General features: G+C 30.7%; 1 protein-coding gene across 1 annotated transcript in view; it reads right to left on the reverse strand.

The window, feature by feature from the left end:
- Window positions 1-1190: 1190 nt before the first annotated feature.
- Pkc53E (Protein C kinase 53E) overlaps window positions 1191-23124 on the reverse strand; it is a 154695-nt gene continuing 132761 nt past the window's right edge. Inside the window, exons 15-16 of the mRNA XM_035349877.2 lie at window positions 22057-22197; window positions 1191-6631 (exon numbers count right to left, since the gene is read on the reverse strand). Of these exons, the coding sequence (XP_035205768.1) occupies window positions 6479-6631; window positions 22057-22197 (294 nt within the window). The 3' untranslated portion in view covers window positions 1191-6478. The remainder of the gene's footprint in view (window positions 6632-22056; window positions 22198-23124) is intronic.

Raw genomic sequence — 23124 nt, forward strand, 5'->3', positions numbered from 1 at the left:
TGAGAAAAAAGAGACTCAACAAAACCTAAATTAACATACAACAGCAACAAAACAAGAAGCAAACAGAAGTGAAGACAAAAAACTGTATGGCTTGAAAAATCATTTTTCAAAATTGTGATATACCTATATGGGCAACACATTTACTTGGATTACAAAAGATTGAATAAATACAAAACGAAACTAGACATATATTTAGTAAATACGTCGAAACTAACTGTTACTAAAGCTTTGTTATAAAAGCATCAAACTAACTATTCCAAAGTGTTTTTTTTAAAAAAATGACAAAACACTTATACCTAGTTATTATGTACTCTCAAGTAGAAATTAAACATAAAATTGCATAAATGTAAAAAAAAAATCTTAAATTGCAATAAAATCAAATCTCAGCTAGGACATAAAAACCATGAAATACAGATAAAATCTGCATAGTCTAGGGAAAAGACTTACAAATCTTCAATCATATTGTTATCATCTTGGAAATATCAATATAATTAGTATCTACTTACCTTTCTATGAAAGCGCAAATAAAACTCAAAGCATTCAAAGAAATCAAATTTGTAACTCAAACTTTGAACAAGTTAATAAACTTATATCTCTGTGTAAATTAATTATCTGTATTTGTAGATTTTTGGGGGCATTAGTCATGTTCCTTTTTAACGGTAAGGAAAATGATTAAACTTTTTAACGTATTCTTCAAATTTTCGTTAAAGTACTTAATGACGTTATAACGCTAATTAATTTATGGGAAATGTAGTCACGGGATATGTGAAATTGTGGGGCAGATTCCGGCTTACGGGCTGCCAGTTTAAGACCACTGTCTTACAGGATTACTTTACTGAATTCGTCAGCAGTTCATGGCTTACATTTAAAGATTTCGTATGGCCTTACCCATAGGAAGAACTTGGAATATCAGCTTATAGGGAGAGTGCAAAGAAGGGCGACAGGAGGTGCTGTGGAAAGGTTCCTAAGTCTTATTATCAGTGCTTTTGAATGTAACATTGAAGTAGCGTCCTGTAAGGTTATAGACAGGAAAATTTCATTGTCGATGACAAACGCATATCGTGCTCCTGTCTGTAAAACAAAAATTTAACTTTGCCGTGTTTGATATTTCCTTTTCTTACCGTAAAAGTTTTTCTTGACCATGTGAAAATAAACAATAAATTCGCACTCTAAAAACATTCAGATCAATGTAAGGAGTGAGAAAACTTTTATTTATTATATTATAGCTTATATTACATGTATTTACATTATGTGATTACATATACATCACTCAGTTCTTATACACAAAATAAGAAGTAGAAGCAAATATTGCATGCCTTCACTTGTTACAGAACTAGGTACCTAATAAATTGTTCTCGAAAATTGTTATTCATCAGGAAAGTCTGCAGTTAAATTGAAGAAATTGTTAGAATGAAATACAAACTGGAAGCAGAACACACACATGACGTTTATAAGAATTTTAGGAAAACATTGCTTTCAAATTTTCACACAATTCATAAGCTCTAAAGCATACACTATATTTTCGAGATTTGAAAAACCTCAGTGTATACGGAATTGCATCGAATGAAATCGTTTCAGGAGCAAATGTGTACAATCTGATAATTAACTACAAATTTACCTCTTTTTTGTACATTTTATCACATAAAGCCGATTTTGATTTCAAGTCAGAATCATGTTTTATATAAATATAAATACTGTTCTTTTTACAAAATTATTTCAGTGACGCACATAAGTTTGTCCTGAAATAAGTTACAATACTGAAAAATTAAATAATTACTTTCCCAGTACAGGAATTATAACTAAAATTGTTTATACAATTTCTCAATCAAATACCTTTCTTAATGTTTCATATACAAATGATATCTAAATACGTTTATACATATATACCGATGCAAAGTTTTAAATATACATTGCAATGACATAAACAAATGGCAAAACTGGAACTCTTTGGAAAAGAAACTTTCCTTATAAAACATGGATAGCATGAGATGACAAGGCAACTTGTAAGAAGGCTGCCTGTAAAAGTAAGTGCAGTTTTTTTTTTTATAAATAAATACGAATAGTGATGTCTCTCTTTTCTACATCAGTAAGAAAAATATGAGAGACTATATTAATAAATATATGACTAGATATATCTCTTTCTGTAAGCGCGCACTTTAACAATATCTTCACTGAGATATTTTTCTCTTCGAAGACTAGGTAATTCTTCCTTCTTAAGTATAAAAGAAAGCACAGTAAAATTGAAACTCAATTATATGTGTGTTCAGGCATATTACAGTATGAAGAAAGAAATCTCTAAGAGTAGTCCTCAAGTGTATCAGTAAACATTCAGAAGTGAAATAGGATGGAAAATCAGGAAAATAAAATATTGAATTAGCTGAAACCAAATTAACTACTCAGAGACCGATGTTTTCCAAATAAGATGTTTTGTTATAAAACTTATCATTTCCTTATTGATGCAATATACAAATTTATATTTTGTTACAGTTTCAAAATGTAATACTACTAATATTATTTAACTATGCTTAATTCATTCTCTCATACAATTAGAAATTTTCGCTTGATCTATCCTCCATTTTTAAAACTGGCGTTAGGAAAACTTTGCGCCAGAAACCTGCCTGAGCTACAAAACATAATTTTCAATGAATATTCTACAAAAATAATAATTATAAAGCACCATGTTGTGTTTATATTTTGATATATTAAAGTATTTCCTACAATACTAATGTTATGTTTTTATTCATTTGTTTAATTTTATAAAGGCTGTTAACAGAAAGATGTAGGCTTAGTAAATTATGCTAATAATATACTGTTTTCTAAAGTATATTAAAGAGAACGAAATCAGTAGCTACACCTAATCAAACATAGTTAAATTTTCTTGTTAAAATATTCAAAACAAACGCAGCTGAAAGCAAACCGTATTGATGACTAAAGTGAGCAGTTTACAAATTTTTCAGACTTAAGTTTCAGTGGCAAGTATTTATAAAAAAAAAAGAAAGAAAGAATAATGAAATGGATTCTAAACATTTCAAATTTTGTCTGAAACAAAATATTCTGTTACATTAAATATATTTCTAATCCAAATTGTGATGATAATGATGATGATGATGATGATGGTGATGATGATGGTGATGATGATGATGATGAATAGAAGGTTCTTATTTCTAAAATCTAAGTACAATAAAGAGTAAACTTACATTCATAGTTGGGCTTGCATCTTTTGTAAACCAATACTCTTCAGGAAAGCTAATGAGCGTTTAATGATTTTAATTTATTTGAATTTTGTGAACTGTAATTTTTTTGTCATTTGAATCAAATGTTTTATTTGGCGTATGTACCTCTATATAAGAATTAAAACTGTGGCACCAACGTAGGCTTCTCAATTTAATGTTACTACCCAAATCATACTAAACTTATGAATAAAATAAATATGCACTGTACAAATTACTAAAAGGCAGAATGATAATTTTGCTTATGTGATTATCAGTAAATAATCTATTACATCTGCAATAAAATTTTGAAAAATCGACATTAATGTCAGACATCAATTGCCGGATTTTAAAAATTATAATACTGCTAACTAGTGTCTGGAACACTAACATGTTCGCCAATCAAGGAGAAGGCACCACAGGGATATAAAACTGCTAAGGTAAACAAAGATGCTTTTGTTTAATAATTAATATAATGAAACATAATTGCATCATACGTAATGCCAAATCTGGTATTTTAGAGTGCAAAAAATAAAAGAGAGTGTTGTGATTCCCAAACGCTTAATTCCAAATATTGAAACTTATTCTGATAGATGAGAAATATTTTGTTTAATGACATTTACCCGATAAATATGTCGTTGCAAGTCATAAAAAATGAATGCATTGTTCTGAATTGTAAATCAACAGTTTAAAAACCACTGGAGTGTTTAATCTTATCACATACTTTTTAACATATATTAAAAATACAATAGTTCTGGTAGTATTGCTATAATATAACAATTCATTCTCTAACTTGCAGCAATATTTTGGCATATTCTTCGCACCTTTATTGAAACATCGCTACGTTTTAGCTTAGAAAATACGCTTGTTTTTGTTCTTCAAAAGTTGAAAACAAATATCTTTCTGTTTCCGAATTATAAGGTGTACCAAAGAACGTAAACCAGTTTTAAGCCGTCACAAACATTTATTGCCTGCGATACACTTACACAACCTGTTTAATGTTAAATTTTAAACACAAACTCATGAAGGGGCTTACGCATAGGCACCAACTACCACCAAAAAAAGTCCGAATGGTAATCAAGTTTTAATTATGCTCGTTCAAGAATGCCCCGCATCGTTTATTCCAGCTGAAGGTATAAACTTCATGAAATACCAATGAAATTCTTCTTCTTCCTAATATCTGTAAAAAATGTTATATAAATCTCTCCTAAAACCATAAAATATATACTCCACAAAATCACGGACAAGCAAACATTTGCTTTTTGGGGAATCCTACAAGCATATCCTAACCTCAATTTTCATAATAAGATTCATTGCTTACACTAGACTTCGACACAAATTAAGATATTCCATATAAATGTTGAAAAGTACCTATGATTTAGGGGTAAAAATAGTGATAATAACAAACTGGTTGCCGCGGCAATGAATATGGTAGGCCTCTAGACATAAATTTAAAGTAAAATATTTCCTTTAAGGCTTAATTTCCATTCTATATGCTTATTTCACTAAACAATATTTTATATTCATATTGGAAACGTGTGATTAAGAACAGTATTGAAAGATACCTGTAAGTTTCTGTTTTATGTTTGAAACGACATGTTAAAAACAACAGCAGTTAATGAGTTTACAATGTTTTAAAATGTTAGAAATATAAGGCTCTATTTTCTCTTATTTGATGACTTTTTACTTTATTTATTCATTTATTTATTTTATTTGTTTATATCATTTAATTCATTTGCTTATTTTCAATTTGGAATGAAACACGTTTTTAATAAAGAACTAAATTCCTTACATACACATTACGTATCTATATACATAATTTTAATGTTGCACATAAGTATGTGATAATTAATTGTCACAGAGACTGGTTCACACAATTTTCACGATCACATGAAAATGCATTGCCACATTGTATTTTTTACAAATCCTTCTCATAAACTCCCACATGTGTTGCATTTTCATGCGCACTGATTTCGTTTCAAAATCAGCGTTTCTTCTATAAGATTAAATTACTCTACTACTTTAAAGACACCAGTAGTTTAAAAAATGATATATCTTGTCAGCTGCCTTCAGGTTAAATGATGAAAAAAATTTACATTCATTGGATAACATTTTAGACATCAATATTCCACATGCAATCATTCATTCTTAATAAAGTATAAACTCTTAAATAGTGACATGCTCATTGAAAATACAGCTGCGTATAAGAATGAATGTACAAAGAGAAAGCTGCACGAACGTTGGAAAAGTCTTGATGATTCTTCTCTGTCCTTTGAGCTGCTTTTAAAACTCTTAAAGAAAATTTCCCGAAACGTTGTGAAAATTAAAGTTTACTAATGCTAACCTATTTTTCTGTAGATTATCTGAATCGTTAAGATACTTAACATCAATCCAAAAACGTGTTACAAATTTCATATTATATTTCATAGATTTTAATTTTAATAGCTAAATTTTACAGAAAGTTTTTATTTGCATTTAAAAAGGGATTTTACTCCAGAACTAAATACTTCTAATAATTAATTTTGAAAAGAGTGTAATTTTTAATAATGATAATTTATTTAGAACTCTCTTTGAAATACAATTATAAAGGTTCTGTCGTTTTAGGAGTAGTTCCTTTTCGTAGAAAATAATCAGAATTGCATGTACTATCAATGACAAGAAGTCTCCATATCCAACTATGTGAAATCAGATATATAAGATAAATAATATTTAAAAGTAAATTACGAAAATCTCTCAATTAGCCAACTGAAATTGCACAGATTTTCGCTAAAGTAAATATTAGTCTTATTAAATAAAGCATATTGAACTAAAAATATTTTTATTGTAACGTTTCTGCTAGCTTATGTTTTATTTAAATTTTAGATCTAAAAATATTACACAAATTAAGTCCTTTACATTTTGTTATTTCTAAATTACTTTTCAATATAAATTAAAACTAGGATTATAATTTCTGTACATAAGCTCACGTATGTAGTAATTTAATTTGTTTCTACAAATTCCGCATATTTTTATTAAAAAAAGTATTCCAATACAGTGTTTAAATGAATGAAAACGATGCCGAGTTTATCTTAACAAAAACAAACTAATATGTTTTTAAGTATTGCACTCATATTGAGCTTAAATGAAGCACCATCTAAATTCAGCAAATTTATGCTGTGTCAAATTTCCGCTTAATTCTAGCAGAAGAAAAATATTGCCTGACGTTTTCCTGAGATCCATTTCGAGAAATTTTCTTAAGAGATACTTCTTTTATCTGAAATTCGTGACATTTAAACATGCTGCACGAATTCAGGGTTGAGGAAGGAGAATCCAAAAAATTCTGTCTGATCAAGATTCATCATGAACAACTTGTCTGTCGGAGTTAGATCTGTCTTCTCACTAGTAAACTGTTTGTCAAAGTTGCTAACATCTTTCCTATGCTTCTGAAAAATAAACATAATCAAGAACAAAATTAGTCCGTAATGTCCATCAACGGAATGAAGCTCTTATTTACTTATTTATAAAGTGTATGAAAAACATAATGAAAAATCACAGTTATAGAAACAAAATCAAATCAAACATTATAATTTTAATGACAAATCAGAAATAAGCTAATAATTAATTAAATATCCACACACACACAAAAAAAAAAAAAAAAAAAGTCCAAGGGCCAAAAAAATTGTTTCTATATATCACTTACTTAAAATTAAAAAAATGAAAAATGGCTATACACAATTTTAATAGCGAAATCAAAGTGAAATGCTTGCAGTCCATAAAGGTGAACGAGGAAAAGTCAAACATGAAAGAAAGCAATAGATGACAATCACGTGTCAAGGGAAACAACATTTTATGGAATTAATTTTCTATTTTTAATGTTTCTTGATTCATTTTCGGAATTCTGATGTTAAGTAGAACTATTTAACTAAATAAACTTCAAAATTTTTGTGATATACGTAGCGCGCAGAAAAGCTGCAAAAACGGTGCGAACGAGCATTCTTAAAATATTATTTTCATTTTCCGCTATTCACTTAAAAGTATTTTTAGAAACGAGTTTCCTTTCAAAATATTCTTATAATGTTGTTTATTGCGCTATCCCCTTAATATATAAAATTTTTCCTTAATATATAAGTTATTCCCTCCTAAAAATATTTTTCTAAATGAATATTTTTTTAAATAAAACAGCGTAAGAAAAATTAACAATACAGACAAAAAACTCATATGTTACAGGGCAAGTGTATTTGAGCGAAGAACTAACGTTTGCAGCGTTGTACATTAACAACGTAATCGGGTTTTTGCATCTCATATAGCAGCTTCAGTATTGTAGATATTGCAATAGAACATTCACTTAGATTTTCTGGCTTATTTTTGAAAGCTGGTCACTTGGAGTGAGAAATAATTATTTTTAGGGCAAGAATTCTTCACGCCAAGAACATTTCAAATTTATTTTTGAAAAAAATTCGATGTCCATTGGCAACTTTATAGATGCACATGCTCTAACTGATAAATGTCATAAAAATATTATTATTTTTATATTCATTTTTATAGTAAATATTCAAAAACAATACACAATCGAATTCTTTTAGTAACAGTTACCTCTAAAGGCAAATTCCCTAGCATAGTAAACGAATAGTTAAAAGTCGATGTTGTTTACCATATGAATTGCTCACCTAGTTCTTCATTTAGTATCGAATACTAGATGTTTTTCAATATGAATTTGTCTTCCTGGATTATTTCTTTCTTTTGTAAACTTTGATACTTGTTTACTAATATCATATTTACAACGTCACTGATAACTTAAGAAGTTTGTTCTACTGTTCATAACAGTAAGATATACTTTTAATCTTTGAATTTACCCTATTTCTACTGTTCCAAAGTTTGTTGCAGTAGAAAATTAGTGTTCTCGTCAATTTAGCATTTGTGTACGGTTTAATGATTACGCAGCAGCGTATATTGCTTCAAATCATTGCTGCCACCAACCATTCCAGGGCGGTAAAAGATATTTATTTTTATATACAAAACAGTCCCTTTCTGTTGCGTATTATAATTGAGAAATGAAAAATATACATCTATTTAAGAGAATGTTGGATTATGAAATTACGAAAAAAAAATCTAAAAGATTTCAGATTTTAAATTACGTCTAAAGGGGCGTTTTTTAACGTTTTGTGTTGTAAGGACTATGTTAATTTTATTAACAGTTAAATTTTGAGTTCAACTTCCTGTCCTATCGCTTCTTAATTTCAACTTACCACTTCCGGCCAGAACGTAGTTTTAGAATCACGTCTGAAGGCTAATGAGAAAAAGCGGTATTTAACCGCGAATTTCTACTGTCTCAGAGAGAGAAATACCAGATATTCTGGCTTGCACGCGTCTGCCTTTTTAGGCTACTCTCTCGTAAGCAATTATTACGCTCGGCCGTACTTAAGCCCTTGATAGCTTCGCAGTGAATTATCGTTAAGTCTGTTATAATCTTGTTAGCTTCGGCAATATCTCTTTTTAGTTTAAGATTAGTTTAGTTTAATTCTTAGTCTCTTAAGTTGAAGCCCGAGTGTCGGCTTTATTGTACAACTCCACGTCGGAGTTCTGTTAAATCTTATTTGAATAATAAAGGGTCTTTTAACCTTTTCCAAGTTTTTTAGTGTTTCACGAACTCAAGCGAGTATTCGCTTACTAGTTCTTAAAATTCTTCACTTTCAACTGAGAATTACACAGTGGATAATTCTACAGTGTGTTACTTTTATTTATTAAATATCATGTTAACCACAAAATTCAGTGCAACAGCAATCTCACAAAATAATTTTAAAATAAGCATATCTTCAGAATTTCCGATACACAGTTCCGCCCGCTTAAGTTTTTTTCTTTTTTTCCTTTTTTTTTTTTTTTTTTTTTTTTTTTTTTTATCCTGAAGAGGGTTGCCATTGCTCGCTTTTAAATCGTTGCGTTTGTTAATCAAAAATTCGTTAAGTTTTACAAAATATGAAATCGATAATAAAACAAATTCCAAATTTCAAATTTGAGCTTTCAGATGCCCATATTCGCAGTAGGATTACGTCATTCAAAACTGGATGGATGTAGGTACCGTTGTTTTATCACAATGCGAGAAACATACATGCATTTATGCAGATTCTTCATTATTTAATTTCTTCAAATATAATACAAGGCGATAGTATTTGGTGGCAACGATTTGAAAAGTGATACACCGTTTATAGGGTTCCGACGCAAAATCGCAAAAACAATAGTCCTTTAGAGGCAACGCCCCTTTGGTCTAAAAAGGAGTGATAGTGGAATTTATTTTCAAACGCAGTGAATATGAGTGTTGTTTTCTGGATGGCTTTTGTATACATGGAAATCAAGAAACACTCATTCTAATAAGACATCTAGAGTGCGTCACGAGGTTATGATTCATCATTTACATGTTTAGCGAGAGTTCACGGTTTTCTACCAGTATCAAAAATTCACGACTCTCTACTATAAGAAAACTAACGGGTATTTCCTCACTAACGTAAACGGCCAAATTGTGAAGTGAGTACAGAGCTCAAGAAGAAATTTGAATGCATAAATCGCGAGAAGAGAGAGCATTTAAAATGGGTTCTCACTTATCATAAGATGCAATTGCAAAATAAGTTTGTAAGCTCTCTTTAGAAAACGATCTTTAATTTACCTAATACATGCTTTTAACTTTAAAATAAGTTATCTTAATAACAGTTTCTGGGGTTTAGTATACAACAGATCGTCTACTTCCTTTTTGGGTCCAACTTGATTTGTTTATGTGTGTCTGACCAATGCTCTTATTTGAAACATTTGCAAAAATCTTATATATTTTTTTATCTTTGTTTTTTTAACTCATATTTCTAAACTAGATAATTAGATGGTAAAATATTAAACATGTACATGATAAAATTTAGTTGATCCGTGAATTTGAGCTTTAGAGCTGTACAGACATTTTTTTCGTTTTGTACATGCGTAATGTGAGTAAGATTCAGTTTTCATTAGAAAATCCAGACTTCATTAAAAAAAGACATACTTCCTAATTAACTTTAATTACTTTATTGTGCTTTGTCTTAAATGATTAAAACAAGGAAAAGAACGAGAAAATTTAGCAATCAAAATTTACCACTAAGGCGGATAGGACACGCAGGACATAAAGATGATGCTTTATGATAATAAGAGGGTATGAAGCTGACCATCTCAATTTTCCAATTTAATCCTTTTTTCTATTAGTGGTTTCTTAAGGATACTGTCTTTGTGCCTCCTCAACTAATCATCAATTTTTTGCAATTATATTCCCGATGTCATGGCTGTTTACGACCGCAACTTGCTGACAAGTATGTGAAACGAAATGGAAGGCCGTATAAGCTTGCGATGTTAACAAAGGTGGATACAAAAAGAGGTTTTGAAATATGTAGTGCGAGGGGGAATTACGAGTGTTTACCTTTATTTCAGTATAATAAAATTTGATATCGACTGTGTAGTTTGTTCGTTATAACTTTTAAAATGTTTCATAATTTTATGACTAATTCTGTCTAACTATCTGTTCCCACATGAAAATAATAATTAGCTAAATTATTTCAGCATTTTAAAAATTAATCATTTTCCATTTAGCAGATTACAACAAATAAATCAATGTATGTCTTTCAATAAAGTGTATCAGTGTAACTCCTTATTCCGAAATCAGACATTTACCACAATGTTTTCAAGAACAACTTTAAATTGCCTCACTTTAAATTGCTCTGTGTCAACTTTAAATTGCAATTTTATTCAAGCCATGCTGAAATTCCAAGCGAAATGAAATTATTTTGCTTTCCCCTCTCTCTACTGATGTAACTCAATTTAGCATCTATCAAAAAAACGGTATAGAAAATGTTTGACATCCAGCTTTCCAATTACTTTTGCAATAATTTAATATGAAATGTCAGCTGGAAATAATAAGCATCAGCAGGCATCTTATCCGTACTCATTAAATTTTCAGCTTCGGACAGCAGTTCATAACTGATGGATTAGTGGATTATTCAGTTATGGCAAAGCACACGAGGGCTATCTGCCTAAAGGGAGGGATGCCTTCGTGGAGGACTTTCTAAGGGAAACTGGCTCGTATACACGTTACACATGGGGAAAACCACGAAAACGCCCATGCAGCCAGCCCGTTCGCGGGATTCGAACCTCAGACCGAACTACCAGTGTTCAGCGTCTTTACCGCTCGGCCGCTGGTGGGCTCATAACTGATGATTGCTGATAATTTTCTGAAATGCTACTTCTTTCTATGCTTCTTATGATTACCTAAAAAAGTTTTGTTCTTAAAATTCATGTCATTTTGTCAACCGCTTAAAGCGTGTTAAGAAAATTTCATTTACTATTATATTTACTGATTTTTAAAAACAGCAATATCCCTCTACCATTGATATATAATTTACACGTTAAATAAATACAATGAAATACGTAAGCGAAACTTTCGGATTGCTTAATGGCATTTAAAGTGCCATAAATCGTGCACATTACAAATAATTAAGAGTGCATGGTTACAGGGCTCCTTCGTTGCAAATTGTAAGGTGTATGTTAATTTTATAACAGTTATTTTTAATTTTGAAACCCTTTCCTTTCAGTTCTTGTTTCCCACTTACTACTTCCTACCAGAATGAGTTTTTTAGAATCACGTTGAATGCAAATGAGTTAGAAGTATTAGTAAAAGGAAGTTCAACTTATTTCTAAAGAGCGTGCTTAGTGGCGAGTGTTTGCCTTCTGGCTACTTTATTCTTGAATGTATTACGCTCGGCTGTATTGTACGTGCCTTTTGACAGCCGCCGGCTAGTTTAATTTAAGGGGAAACTATGTGAGATATTTGTGTCTAGCTTCGGTTATGTCTGTTTTAGTTTTTTATTTTCTTATCCTGATTTAAAATCCAGACTGGAGGCATCCTGTAAGCCCGAGAAGGGGCCAACTGTTATCATTTCTTTGAGAGAAAAAAGGTTATTTTAACCCTTCTCGAGACTACGTTGTAAGTGCTTATTAGTGACAGCGATAAGTCGCTACTTAGTTCACTAGGCTCTTCGACATTTTATCAAAGTAACGAGAACAAAATAATTGATAGTTTTAGTCAGAAATGCAATTTGCTTCAATAACCAAAGTGCGATGAGTTTCATCAAACACGAATCGATTATTGAATGTTTTACTTTGACATAAAACTCTCGCCCATAAATTTCTGGCATAATTTAAGATAATTTTATTATATGTGATCAGTGCTCTACTTGTTCAAAATCTGCCATTATGTGTTCAGTTGCTATTAATGAATCTTGTTTACTGCTTCACCACCTCAGTCTTGGAATGGCAAAAGTATATCCCAAAATAGAATCTTCGAAGGCTGTAGGGGTTTGTATATGCTTCTCGTGTCTTTAAGGTACAGTATAGACGGAAGTCTATACTGTACCTAAAGTATATACTGTACCTTTAATATATAAGTATAAAGGTGTAATATATTTTATCAATTGGATATAGACCGGATTTTTTAAAAACCAGGCATACTATCTAAATTTTTTCTTATATTACGAATGATTCTGCCCATAAAGTATTATCGTCTCATATTAATCATCGTCATCGAATAAGGACTTTGCTTTCAGTAGTTCTGATGTGATTCCCGTATATCATTCTAGCAACGGTATTTTTGTGAGCCAATACTTAAACCTATGTGTATTTCACGTACCTCAAAATCAGTATTTTCCATTACCTAAATTCCCCGTTCATAAAATTAGTTGTCCCTATTTCTGAAGTTTCCCATTTCCTCACCGAATGCCGTTCGGTTAAAAAACTGAATCCGTAAATTATATCTTGCATTAACGATAACATAGATACAGACATTATATTCAAGATATCAAAAGTCTGCGACAAAGATAATACGATACAGATTCAATGGTTTTCTTCACCACTGCACTGATACAGAACATCACTATTTCAGAGCAAACGTTACGCTCTTTCCTCTATTGTCTTAATGAGTTATTATTAACTAAAATCTACCTCATCAAAATGAAAAATATATTTCTGCTAACAGCCAAGCCATAGCAGAAAACATGTATGTTTTGCTTCAAAATCTATCACAATTTAATCATATATTTCTCGTCTGATTGAACAAATTAATATAGAATTAACTTGAAACATACACATAAATCCAGTTGTTTTTTAACTATGTTTCCAAAATCTGCATTCCAGTCTGTGCAGACATAATAATACAACTTATTATCAATAACAATGCATGTGATTGTTGTAACGATGCGAGAAAGATTAGTCTCCATCTCATCGCAAACCATCAGTTACTGTCATCTTGTCAATTTCCATGCACTTTAATCGAATACGAAGGAGAATTTTTCATATTCTCACCAATAATTTGTGCATTTGACCATATATGCAACGCCTGTTTTAGATATGTTTAGATCATCAGGTTAAACTTAAAGACATTCAGAATAATTTGTACACTTTTGAAGACATAACAAAGTTAATTATGTTCTTCATTCATTTCTTCAAGAACTATTTTAAAGAGTACAAATTCTTTAACATAAAAGTCTTTTTTGTAATTCTTGTTTTGAAAAGTAATTACCATACTAATATAAGTTAACTAACTTAGATATTAATATAAGTTAATTTTTTTGCAGTTTTTTTATATGTCAAATAACGTAAAAGAAGTACGCGAATAGATTTTCTCTGCATTTACAATGTCTTTCATGAGTTATTTCCATACACGTTTTGGGCATTTATCTTTGTTGCGACGGAAAATTTGTCAGAAATTCAGTGCGAGAATAATTTTAGCCTTTAACTCTTTTGCACATGCACATAACACAACAGTTCATTTTCTGAAATATGGTGTGCACTTTATGATTACGTAAACTCTAATGAACCATTATTAACTAGAAATATTGGTCGGCAAAAATGCGTCTAATATGCCTAAATTATTCAGCTTAATTTAGCCTAGCCTAACTTAAATATATTCATCGGTAAGGTTAGCCTGGTAGTGAGCAAAATACTATTTTAATGCAAAGATTATTTTGCAATAAAGTTTTAATTGTTTCATGTAAATTTTTCAATGCTTTACTGAAAGTGAAACACTATCGCTGCGTGAGTAATCACCATTAATTTACGCAGCTTAAAGCAACTAATCTAAACAATTAAGGCATTGTGCTTGAATTAATAGAGATATTATTAGGAAGCTACAGTAAAGAATACCATAATTTTACCTTTCTTCTTATGTAGCTTAAAATAGCTGTTAAAAACTACTTAAGTGCAATAACTTGTTCATGATTTAGCAGTCTTAATGCTACTTAAAGGAGTACTAAATTTTGAGAGCACAGTTTCTTTCTTCTTTGCGTTGTTAATTTATCTACAGTGGGAGAGTCTTATAACTTCCAGTAAGTGCCTTAATCAGTACACACAATTTCAAGATTTAAAGTGCGATTTTTACTGAATGCATAATTAGATTGAAAATTCTGAGGTCAGAGCATCATACGTCATGAACATCTGTGTTGTTATCTAAAAGCTTCTTTTTAAATTTAAAGACAGAAATCAGATAAGAATAAACACGATTCGTATTTGCTTATGACTAACTTTTTCTCAAAGTGGATCCACATCAACACTTTCAGGTGATACAATACGTCATACTTTATTATGAAGCATAATGGTCAGCAATCCCGATAGTTAGACCATTGAGACATTGCTTAGGTGTGTCGTGTGTAACTACAGGGCATCCACTTAAAAAAAGTGTTGTTTTAAAAGTTAATAAATAACGTTCTTCTCACTTTTCATGCACCACAACAACAGCTACTACCAAGCTTCTCGTGTGTTAATTACAATTCTTTAATGTGCGCAATACAGATCAAAAACACATTTAAACGATTCACAAATATACTCGGATTTCACAGAATGCTAAACTCAGGCAAATGGGGCGGCAAAGTGCTATAGTGAGTTTGATTCACCATTGTTGAAGAAAACAATTGAGAAGCACTCTCGCTTTCCCTTGAAACTGAATACGCTGCATCCAATTGGAGAATATAATCGTCATAGCTGCTAATCATTTGAGGCAATAAGCAGTTTTGAACACATTCAAAACAGCCATAGTCGCTTCAAGCAAGAAAAAAAAAAGACGCGCACTTTCTCGTGGAACACTGCAAGGGAAAACTGACATCTGAAGAATGAGCTGATGCAGTTTTAAAACATGCACAAAACTCTCGCTGCAATGTAATCATAGATTTGTACATCTGAAAATGGAAGACACTGAAGGCCTCCTGCTACAGTGCCGTCTTTGAAACAGACTCTAAAGTACGTAGAAGAAGTAAACTGCTAGATGACAGTTGCCCTATGGCAGTATAAGTGTGGATTGTGCACGTGTAAAATGGGAAATAAATACATTACTCATTTTTGAACAGAATTATTCTTTTGTGTATAATCTCTACATTAGAAATTTTCAACAAGTCAGTACACCAAATTAGTTCTCAATTTTTGTCTTTATCCGCTTAAAAGTTGGGGAAATAACGTATTTTTGTCATTTTTAGTAGTTTTAGATGGAGCAGTTAAATCAGTATTATTATAACAAGACTCTTTTTACAGAAATGTAAAAAGAGTCACTAGTCACTTTTGTCTCTATTCTTTTTACAAGATGTAGCTGTACTTTTTCTCTAGCTAAACTCTTAGTATAGATTTTTTAATTACTTCGATGTAAATATATTTTGATTTTATACCGTAAATTATTATTACAATAATTTATGAAACATTCATTTTCTGGTTTTGTTAAAAATACTACCTTTCAAAAGATGGTTCAGTTACATGTAAAACTGGCCAATAATCTTATAAAGTGTCTAATTCTCTTACGGAGCATACTCTATCGACTTTAAAAAAGACTATTGAAGAATTATCTTTCAGCTTTGTGAAACAAACCAAAATCAGGAGAAGGACCTTTTATTCCAACACAATTTAACTAAGGCTCTGTTTGTCGAAAACCGGCGAGACAAAGCTAAATGACTAGAAACATTCAACGCCACTAAATCAAGTCGTTAATAATCACAACACAATGTGGCCTGGAATAGGCAGATACTCTCTCTGAAACTAACTTCCGAAATGCTTGCTAAAATAGCACTTCTTTGTATCTTAATTTGAATAAATGCTCGCTGTGTCATTCACATTCTGACATGAAACACGTGGATGAAAAGAGAGTAATAGGAAAGTGCTAACTTAAAATGAACTATTAGTTAAAGATAAGTAGATAAACCTTACAATCTATATAAGCGACGTCTAAGATAAACGTTCAGTGTTTCGCTACTGATTCTCCATCAGTCATAAATAAAGATGCGTTAATAGTGTGAAAAGCTTCACTATTATAAAATGGCAGGTATTTGCAAAATAAGTGCATAATATTAAGAAAAATAAATTTTACAACTTTTTGAAATGTAAAGATATAGTGAAACTCTAAATCATAGTGATAAAACTTTTATGAGAAGAGCTCTCAGAAATGTAATGAACAAATCAAAAACGTGAATTACAAATTTTTAGTAGAAACTAAAATTAAATAAATGTTTCAGAGATCTGTATGATAAGCAATAAGAGAAAGAATTCTTCTCTTCAAACTTTTAGTGTACTGCCTTCGGTGTACCAAATTCTAGAATCAACGTACACCCAATCAAAATGTACACGAACATTATAAATTACCTAGGAATTCAAATTGTATACAGCGTCACTTGCAAACCCACCAATAAATTATAACAAAAATGAACGAAATTGAAATGAAGAAACATAAAAACAATATAGGGATGAGCAGAAACATTCGATCACGTTATTCCACGAGTTTAGATGTGTCTCTTCTGACTCTTTTTAGTATACACATAGTATATCCAGTCCACTCCATATTCTAAAATAGTGTATAATCTATAAGGCTGAAAACTTCTACCATGTTGCAGCAGGAAATGTCGATAAAAGCTTCAATAATGAGTTTGCAAAAGTGATTCCAAACGGTGTGTAAAATATAATGGGCACTATTTATTAGCCATTTTTAAGTAACAAACATTAAGTGAGCATAAATACAGCTATGTAAGCAAAGTCTCATTATTATTATTATCATTTGTATTTCAGCTTAAAAGTCGTCAGGTGTTTCTGCTCATATGAGTACTTAACTAAATAAACATAAATTCTAAAGAATTACTTCGAACTAATTTATGGAAAGTTTCTGAAAACGCAGGTCAATTTGTAGAAAGATGAGAGCTTAATTTTAATCTTCTAACTTCAATTTTCATCAAGCTATATTTAGAAAACCTGTTGCATAGATTTGAACCAAAGCAGCAATTACATATAATCAAAACTGACTTTTGAAAAAACGCCGTCTGTATAGTTTATTATAATGATTAAACATTTAAGCCAAACTAAGATTGTTTTTTTTTTCCTAATTTTAATAAACATGCATGTATTTTCCAGACAATGCAACTATGTATTTTAAAACTTAAATTTTATCGTAAATTAATATAAATATTTAAACATAAGGAAGTTATATTGTTAATGAAATAAAAGTTGTTTTTCAAAACGAAATGAAGAAAAACAACCTCTTGTATCGAAAGTTATTCGATATATATAGAGAGAGCCTTGGAGAAGTGAACGACTCAAAACTTAGATCTGGTATAGAAATTGCTTTCATTAATAGTATTCTACTTTGTTAAGGAACTGAAATTGTGTACCACCACAAATGTATGTAACATCAAAAATACATCTTTTTAATATAAATAACCCTGATAGTCTGTATAAAATAGCATTTGCAGTTTAAAAATCATATTTATAAATTTTACCTTTACAGCTATCTTATTACCGTGCAATAATAATTTTCTAAAGGATTGTTTCTTATACAATAAATTTAGCAATCACTTGCATTACAGAAAATTTAGTTGTTAATTTGAGAAAACGTTTCTTATGTATAGTCAAATTCTCATTTAATTTTCATTGCTTTTAGAGAGCAAAACTATTCAGCTTATTTTAATCTATAATTAGGAATAAAACAAAGATTAATGATTAAACAAAACACTAGCACTTGTTTACTAAATTATTTGTTTTAAGCAATCTAATATTTATTAACAATATGAGAAAGTTAATTTTCTTGCTCAGATGGAACTTTTGTGTTTAAACTAAATTGCTATACCTATAAGATTGCACACTATTCTTTCTACAAAACTGATATACAGTTACTTCTGTAAACGTCCATTCTCAGAATGAATTGGCACCTAGCTGCTATAAGATTCCAAAGTTACTCTCACAACTAAAAATCATACGTACCTTAGATATAAATACAGCGGTACCTCTGGATACGAGTGTATATCGATATGACTAGTTCGGTATACATAATCAATATTTGGAACAGTTTTTGTATCGGAATACGAACATACGTTAGAACAAAATTTGTACCCGGATACGAATAAAAATCGGTATACTAACCCAGACAAGTATTTCGCTGCGCCACCACTTGGTTAAAGCTGTAAACAAAGCGAAGGGCAAATTTCTTCGCTTTGTTTACAGCTTTAATTAAGTGGTTCTTTCAGTTAGCGTGGCTACCTTGTATTAATGCATCTATATAGTACTATTTTGTGCTCATTTTTCTCACATTCTTCATATGTTTCTGCTGTTATTTTCCCATTACTATTAAGTTATATTCATAATTCATATAAATATGTGTTAATATTATTATTAAGCAATGTTAATAATGACGGGTCTTCAGAAAGTGAGTAATGTGAAGGAGCCGGTCATGCCCATAGAATTAAAGCATGACATCATTGATATACATGAGGAAAGTGGCCACGTGGTTGACTTATCCCAGATGTATGAATGAAGCACTTTTATGATATGTATGATATTGCAGCTTAAAGAGATAATAAAGACTATAGCTTCAGCCAAGGCCATTACAACAATGTTGAAGCACCGAGCTTCTGTAGATGAAAAGATGGAGAAGCTGCTGTTATTATGCCTGAAGGAGAAGCAACTCAAAGAAGATGCCGTGATAGAGGCAATCATTCGCGAGAAAGCACAAATACTATAAGCTGTTTTTCTGGACACGACCTCATGATTTCAAACAATGAATTTGAACAGAAATTCTAAATTGTGGCTGTTGAATGTTCAAAAGGCGAACTGCTGTCGTCAGGCATGCTGAGCTCAGACATGAAGGCAGTGGGGGAGTTCCTCGAAATTTCTGTGGCAACGATAAAAGCCGAATGTTAAATTCCCCAGCAAGTCTTCAGCTGTGACGATATAGGGCTCTTCTGAAAGAAGCAAAAGCCTCGCAATATGTGAAAATGTGAGTAGCGACTTCAAACTAAAGCCAATACTCAGATTCCATTCACAAAGCCCCAGAGCATTTAAAGCCCATAAAATTATGAAAGAAATATTCATATTATATGGAGTCGTATGTCAATAGGCAGCTCTTTGTAAAATATACCAAACTGATCTTTGGTCCTAGTGTTAAAAAGTATCTTGAAGAAATTAACTTAGAACTATAAGCCCTTCTCGTATTTGAGAAAGCTTTTATGCATCCACCAGACGTCGAAGACGACATTCTTGAAGATTTCAAATAAATCAATCTCAACCTCCTCGTACAGTAATTAAACATTTTAATAAAGAAGATAAACTACAAAACTACAGTTTGTTAGATAAACTACAGTTCATCTCTTTGTATTCTTTTTTACATATTTGTATCATGAGTTAGAAAGTTTTATTGATTATTTATACAATACAGAGCACGTTTTTGTTATTTAAAAAGCATGAACAAAAATATGAGATGATTATTTGTGAGTCCAGAAGAGATTAACATTATTTAAATTAATTTCAATGGCAAAACTTGTTTCAGGATGCGAATAGTTTGTGTTGGTAGCGCAGTCACGAAGCGAATGAGACTCGTATGCTGAGGCACTACTGTATTTCCAAGACATTGCATAAAAGAATTGGGTTATTTAAATTTATTACCAATCTAACTACAAAAAGTCTAATAAGCAGAGCCCAAATCAGCATTAATCATTAATAAGGCTAAACTGATGGTGAATATTCTAACAAAATTGAAGCTTGCTTGATAAAAAAAAAAAAAAAAAAAGAAAATATTATTAACATAAAATTTTTGAAAAAGCTGAGATTTATAGCGAATAAAAATGTGAAACTAAATTAGGGTCTCATGAAGGTTATGAAAAAGCAAGTAGAAAATTCTTATGCAAAGGCATTGTAAGGACGGATTTTGGGAAGAAACAGAAAAGCTAATTCCCAATACATCTTAAAGCTGGAAGAAGTACCAGATGAATGCAAAATCTAGAACTTACTAAGAAAGCTAACTTTAATTTCAAAATTGGAAGGAAGCTTCCTTTGTCATGCTTTCCCTCATTGTTATCATGCACTAAGCCCTCTTCCCTCAGCTCTTCATTATACTTTACCTGCCGAAGAAATTCTGCTAAGCTTTCTTATTGGTATTCACTTTCTATGTCAAGTACTATATAATTATTTCAGGCAATTTGTAATGCAACACGTCTTTAAAACTCAAAACTAAACCCATGGATTATTATTCAGACAAAAAAGCATCTAAAAATATTATTGTTTCAACAAAAGAATTTGTTTTTCGAAGCTTTCAAGTTAACATCGATTGTTTACTTCTGCTTTCAGAAATCATTATATCTTTCCTTGTTGGTTGGTCAACTTTAATTTTGTTCAGCTGTCTTAAAATATTACTACACAATATAAAATTACAGCCTGCAGGCAAAACACTCGTTTATCGGAATTAAAGGAGACATAGCCATTTTCAGATAGCCCACAGGAATAATGTTTTATAATTAAAAGTAAAAATAATTAGTATAACATTGTTAATGCAAAGCATGTATTACAGTACTTTTGCTTGTCTACATTGCACTACATTTACATAGTTATATTGATAGACTTTTGGTTTTTCTCTCCCACTGCCTAATGGAAAAAAGGAAGCTAAATGTCAAGCAATGTGAGGCTAAATAAATCTTACAATACATACAAGTAACCAATCGCAATTTTAAAGTTCTCTATTTAGTAGTGAGTGAGATTATCAGTAGTAACCCTCTAATGATTTCCTCAGGAGATCGGGAAAATTGCTGTATTTACACTATATTTTCTTTTAATTTCCTCGAATCTTTCACACTTTTTTCCTAATAATTTATACATTTTCGAGGAACTCATCTAGCACAACAAAAATTTTAATTCATATTATCTAACAAAGAATGTAGATAGTTGAAAACAATCACATAGATATATTAAATTTTAAAAGATATCTTAAATAATCTACAACTTTTCCTTTTGCTTATTATATTTACATAATTACAAATAATCCTGTGTTACTTGTTTCTTTCTTATCAATTCATTTTAGTGAATTTAAATGTAATATAAAACAGCCATGTATATATCTTCATATCAAGAAGCGAAATTCAAACTGCTTTCAGTCATTCTTAATTAATAAACCGCTAAAATATTTAGAATTTTTTATAAATTCAAAAGGTTATAAAGTTAAATGTGAACAATAATTGTATTTCTTATAAAGCAAACAGGAAAGCAGAAGTCAAACCCCTCTTATTTAATAAATACAGCATGAAAATTTTAGAAAATATACATTTTTATGGATTTTTCAACAAATGCATGTTTGCAATATGCTTAAAATGGCTTGAAGACAGCTTCCTTGAAATCTTCGCGAAATCATTTAAAAATATACTGCAGGAATCTGGAGAGAATAAATTCAGAGTCTTCAGCAAATGTTCTTTGCAAGATATTGTTAAATTACATATAAAAATTAATTATGCTTAAAGACAACATCCGTATACAAAACATACTTATCCATATTATCATATATAATAAATAGACATAAATAAAAGCTTACAATTTTCGGTTTGAAAGGAGGCTGTACTTCTCTGTTTTCTATTTTATTCCAGTCTATCCGTCGGAAGAAGGGATGAATTCTAATATCTTCTTCACCGTGAACATTGCAGCCTAGACGTTTTGATGGATTTTTCGTTAGAAACTGTAAAATAACAATAGTTATAAATCATATTATTTATTATAAATATAATGATAAATTAGAGTATAAACAGGCCAGTTGTGGACATTCAATTTGACATAGTATAAAATTAAAATATATATATATTTCATAAAAACCTTGTGGAATCATTAGGTTTTTCAATGCTAGAGAATTGAAAAGTGTGAAATGCCTTCTTGGACCTCTAGAATACGTGTCGACTATGCCGCTATTTATAAAACGAAGGCATGCAAAAAGGAGGAAGAAAATACCTTATATATCAACGGCCCCCTTTTTAAATGACGACTGGGAACGAAGGGACCCAATTGCCAAATCGCGCCACTGTAGAGTCATTAGGTTTTGCGATATTCGATATGTGAAAAATGTGCAATGCCCTCGTCGGGGCTCAAAGCGTGGACCTCTTGAATACACGCTTTTTAATTTCATTATACACTGTGTGCCATTTAAAAATAAAAGTTTAATAGAATTTATAATACCATTATTGTTAAAGTTTTCTTACTAACAGTTTGATCTATGATTTCTTTTGTTTAAAATTTTATAATTATCATTATTATTACAATTTTATGATCCTATTATTGACAATTAAGATAGTAGGTTTGAAAACATAGCTCATATGAGGGGGAACATTTCGTGTAGTAGAAATCCTAAAATCGTCTATCGCCGATATCTTATTAAGGAGCAAATGTCTTGAGATATAGTATATGTTTAACATTATGATTACTATGGTGTGTTTATTTGGGATTCTATTTTTAAGCCGTAATAAGTGCTGTGCTAACACATATAACTACTGCACTGCGTTATGTGGTTTCAACACCACACAGTAGAAATACTGTAAATTCTGTGAGCAATTTTACCTTTATCACAAAGACAAAACTACGTATAAATGAGGAAATCAAGAAGTGGAATATTTTC

Source organism: Stegodyphus dumicola, chromosome 3 (assembly GCF_044657685.1).
Source record: "Stegodyphus dumicola isolate Sdum_Otavi_A_Nest chromosome 3, ASM4465768v1".
NCBI lineage: Eukaryota > Metazoa > Arthropoda > Arachnida > Araneae > Eresidae > Stegodyphus > Stegodyphus dumicola.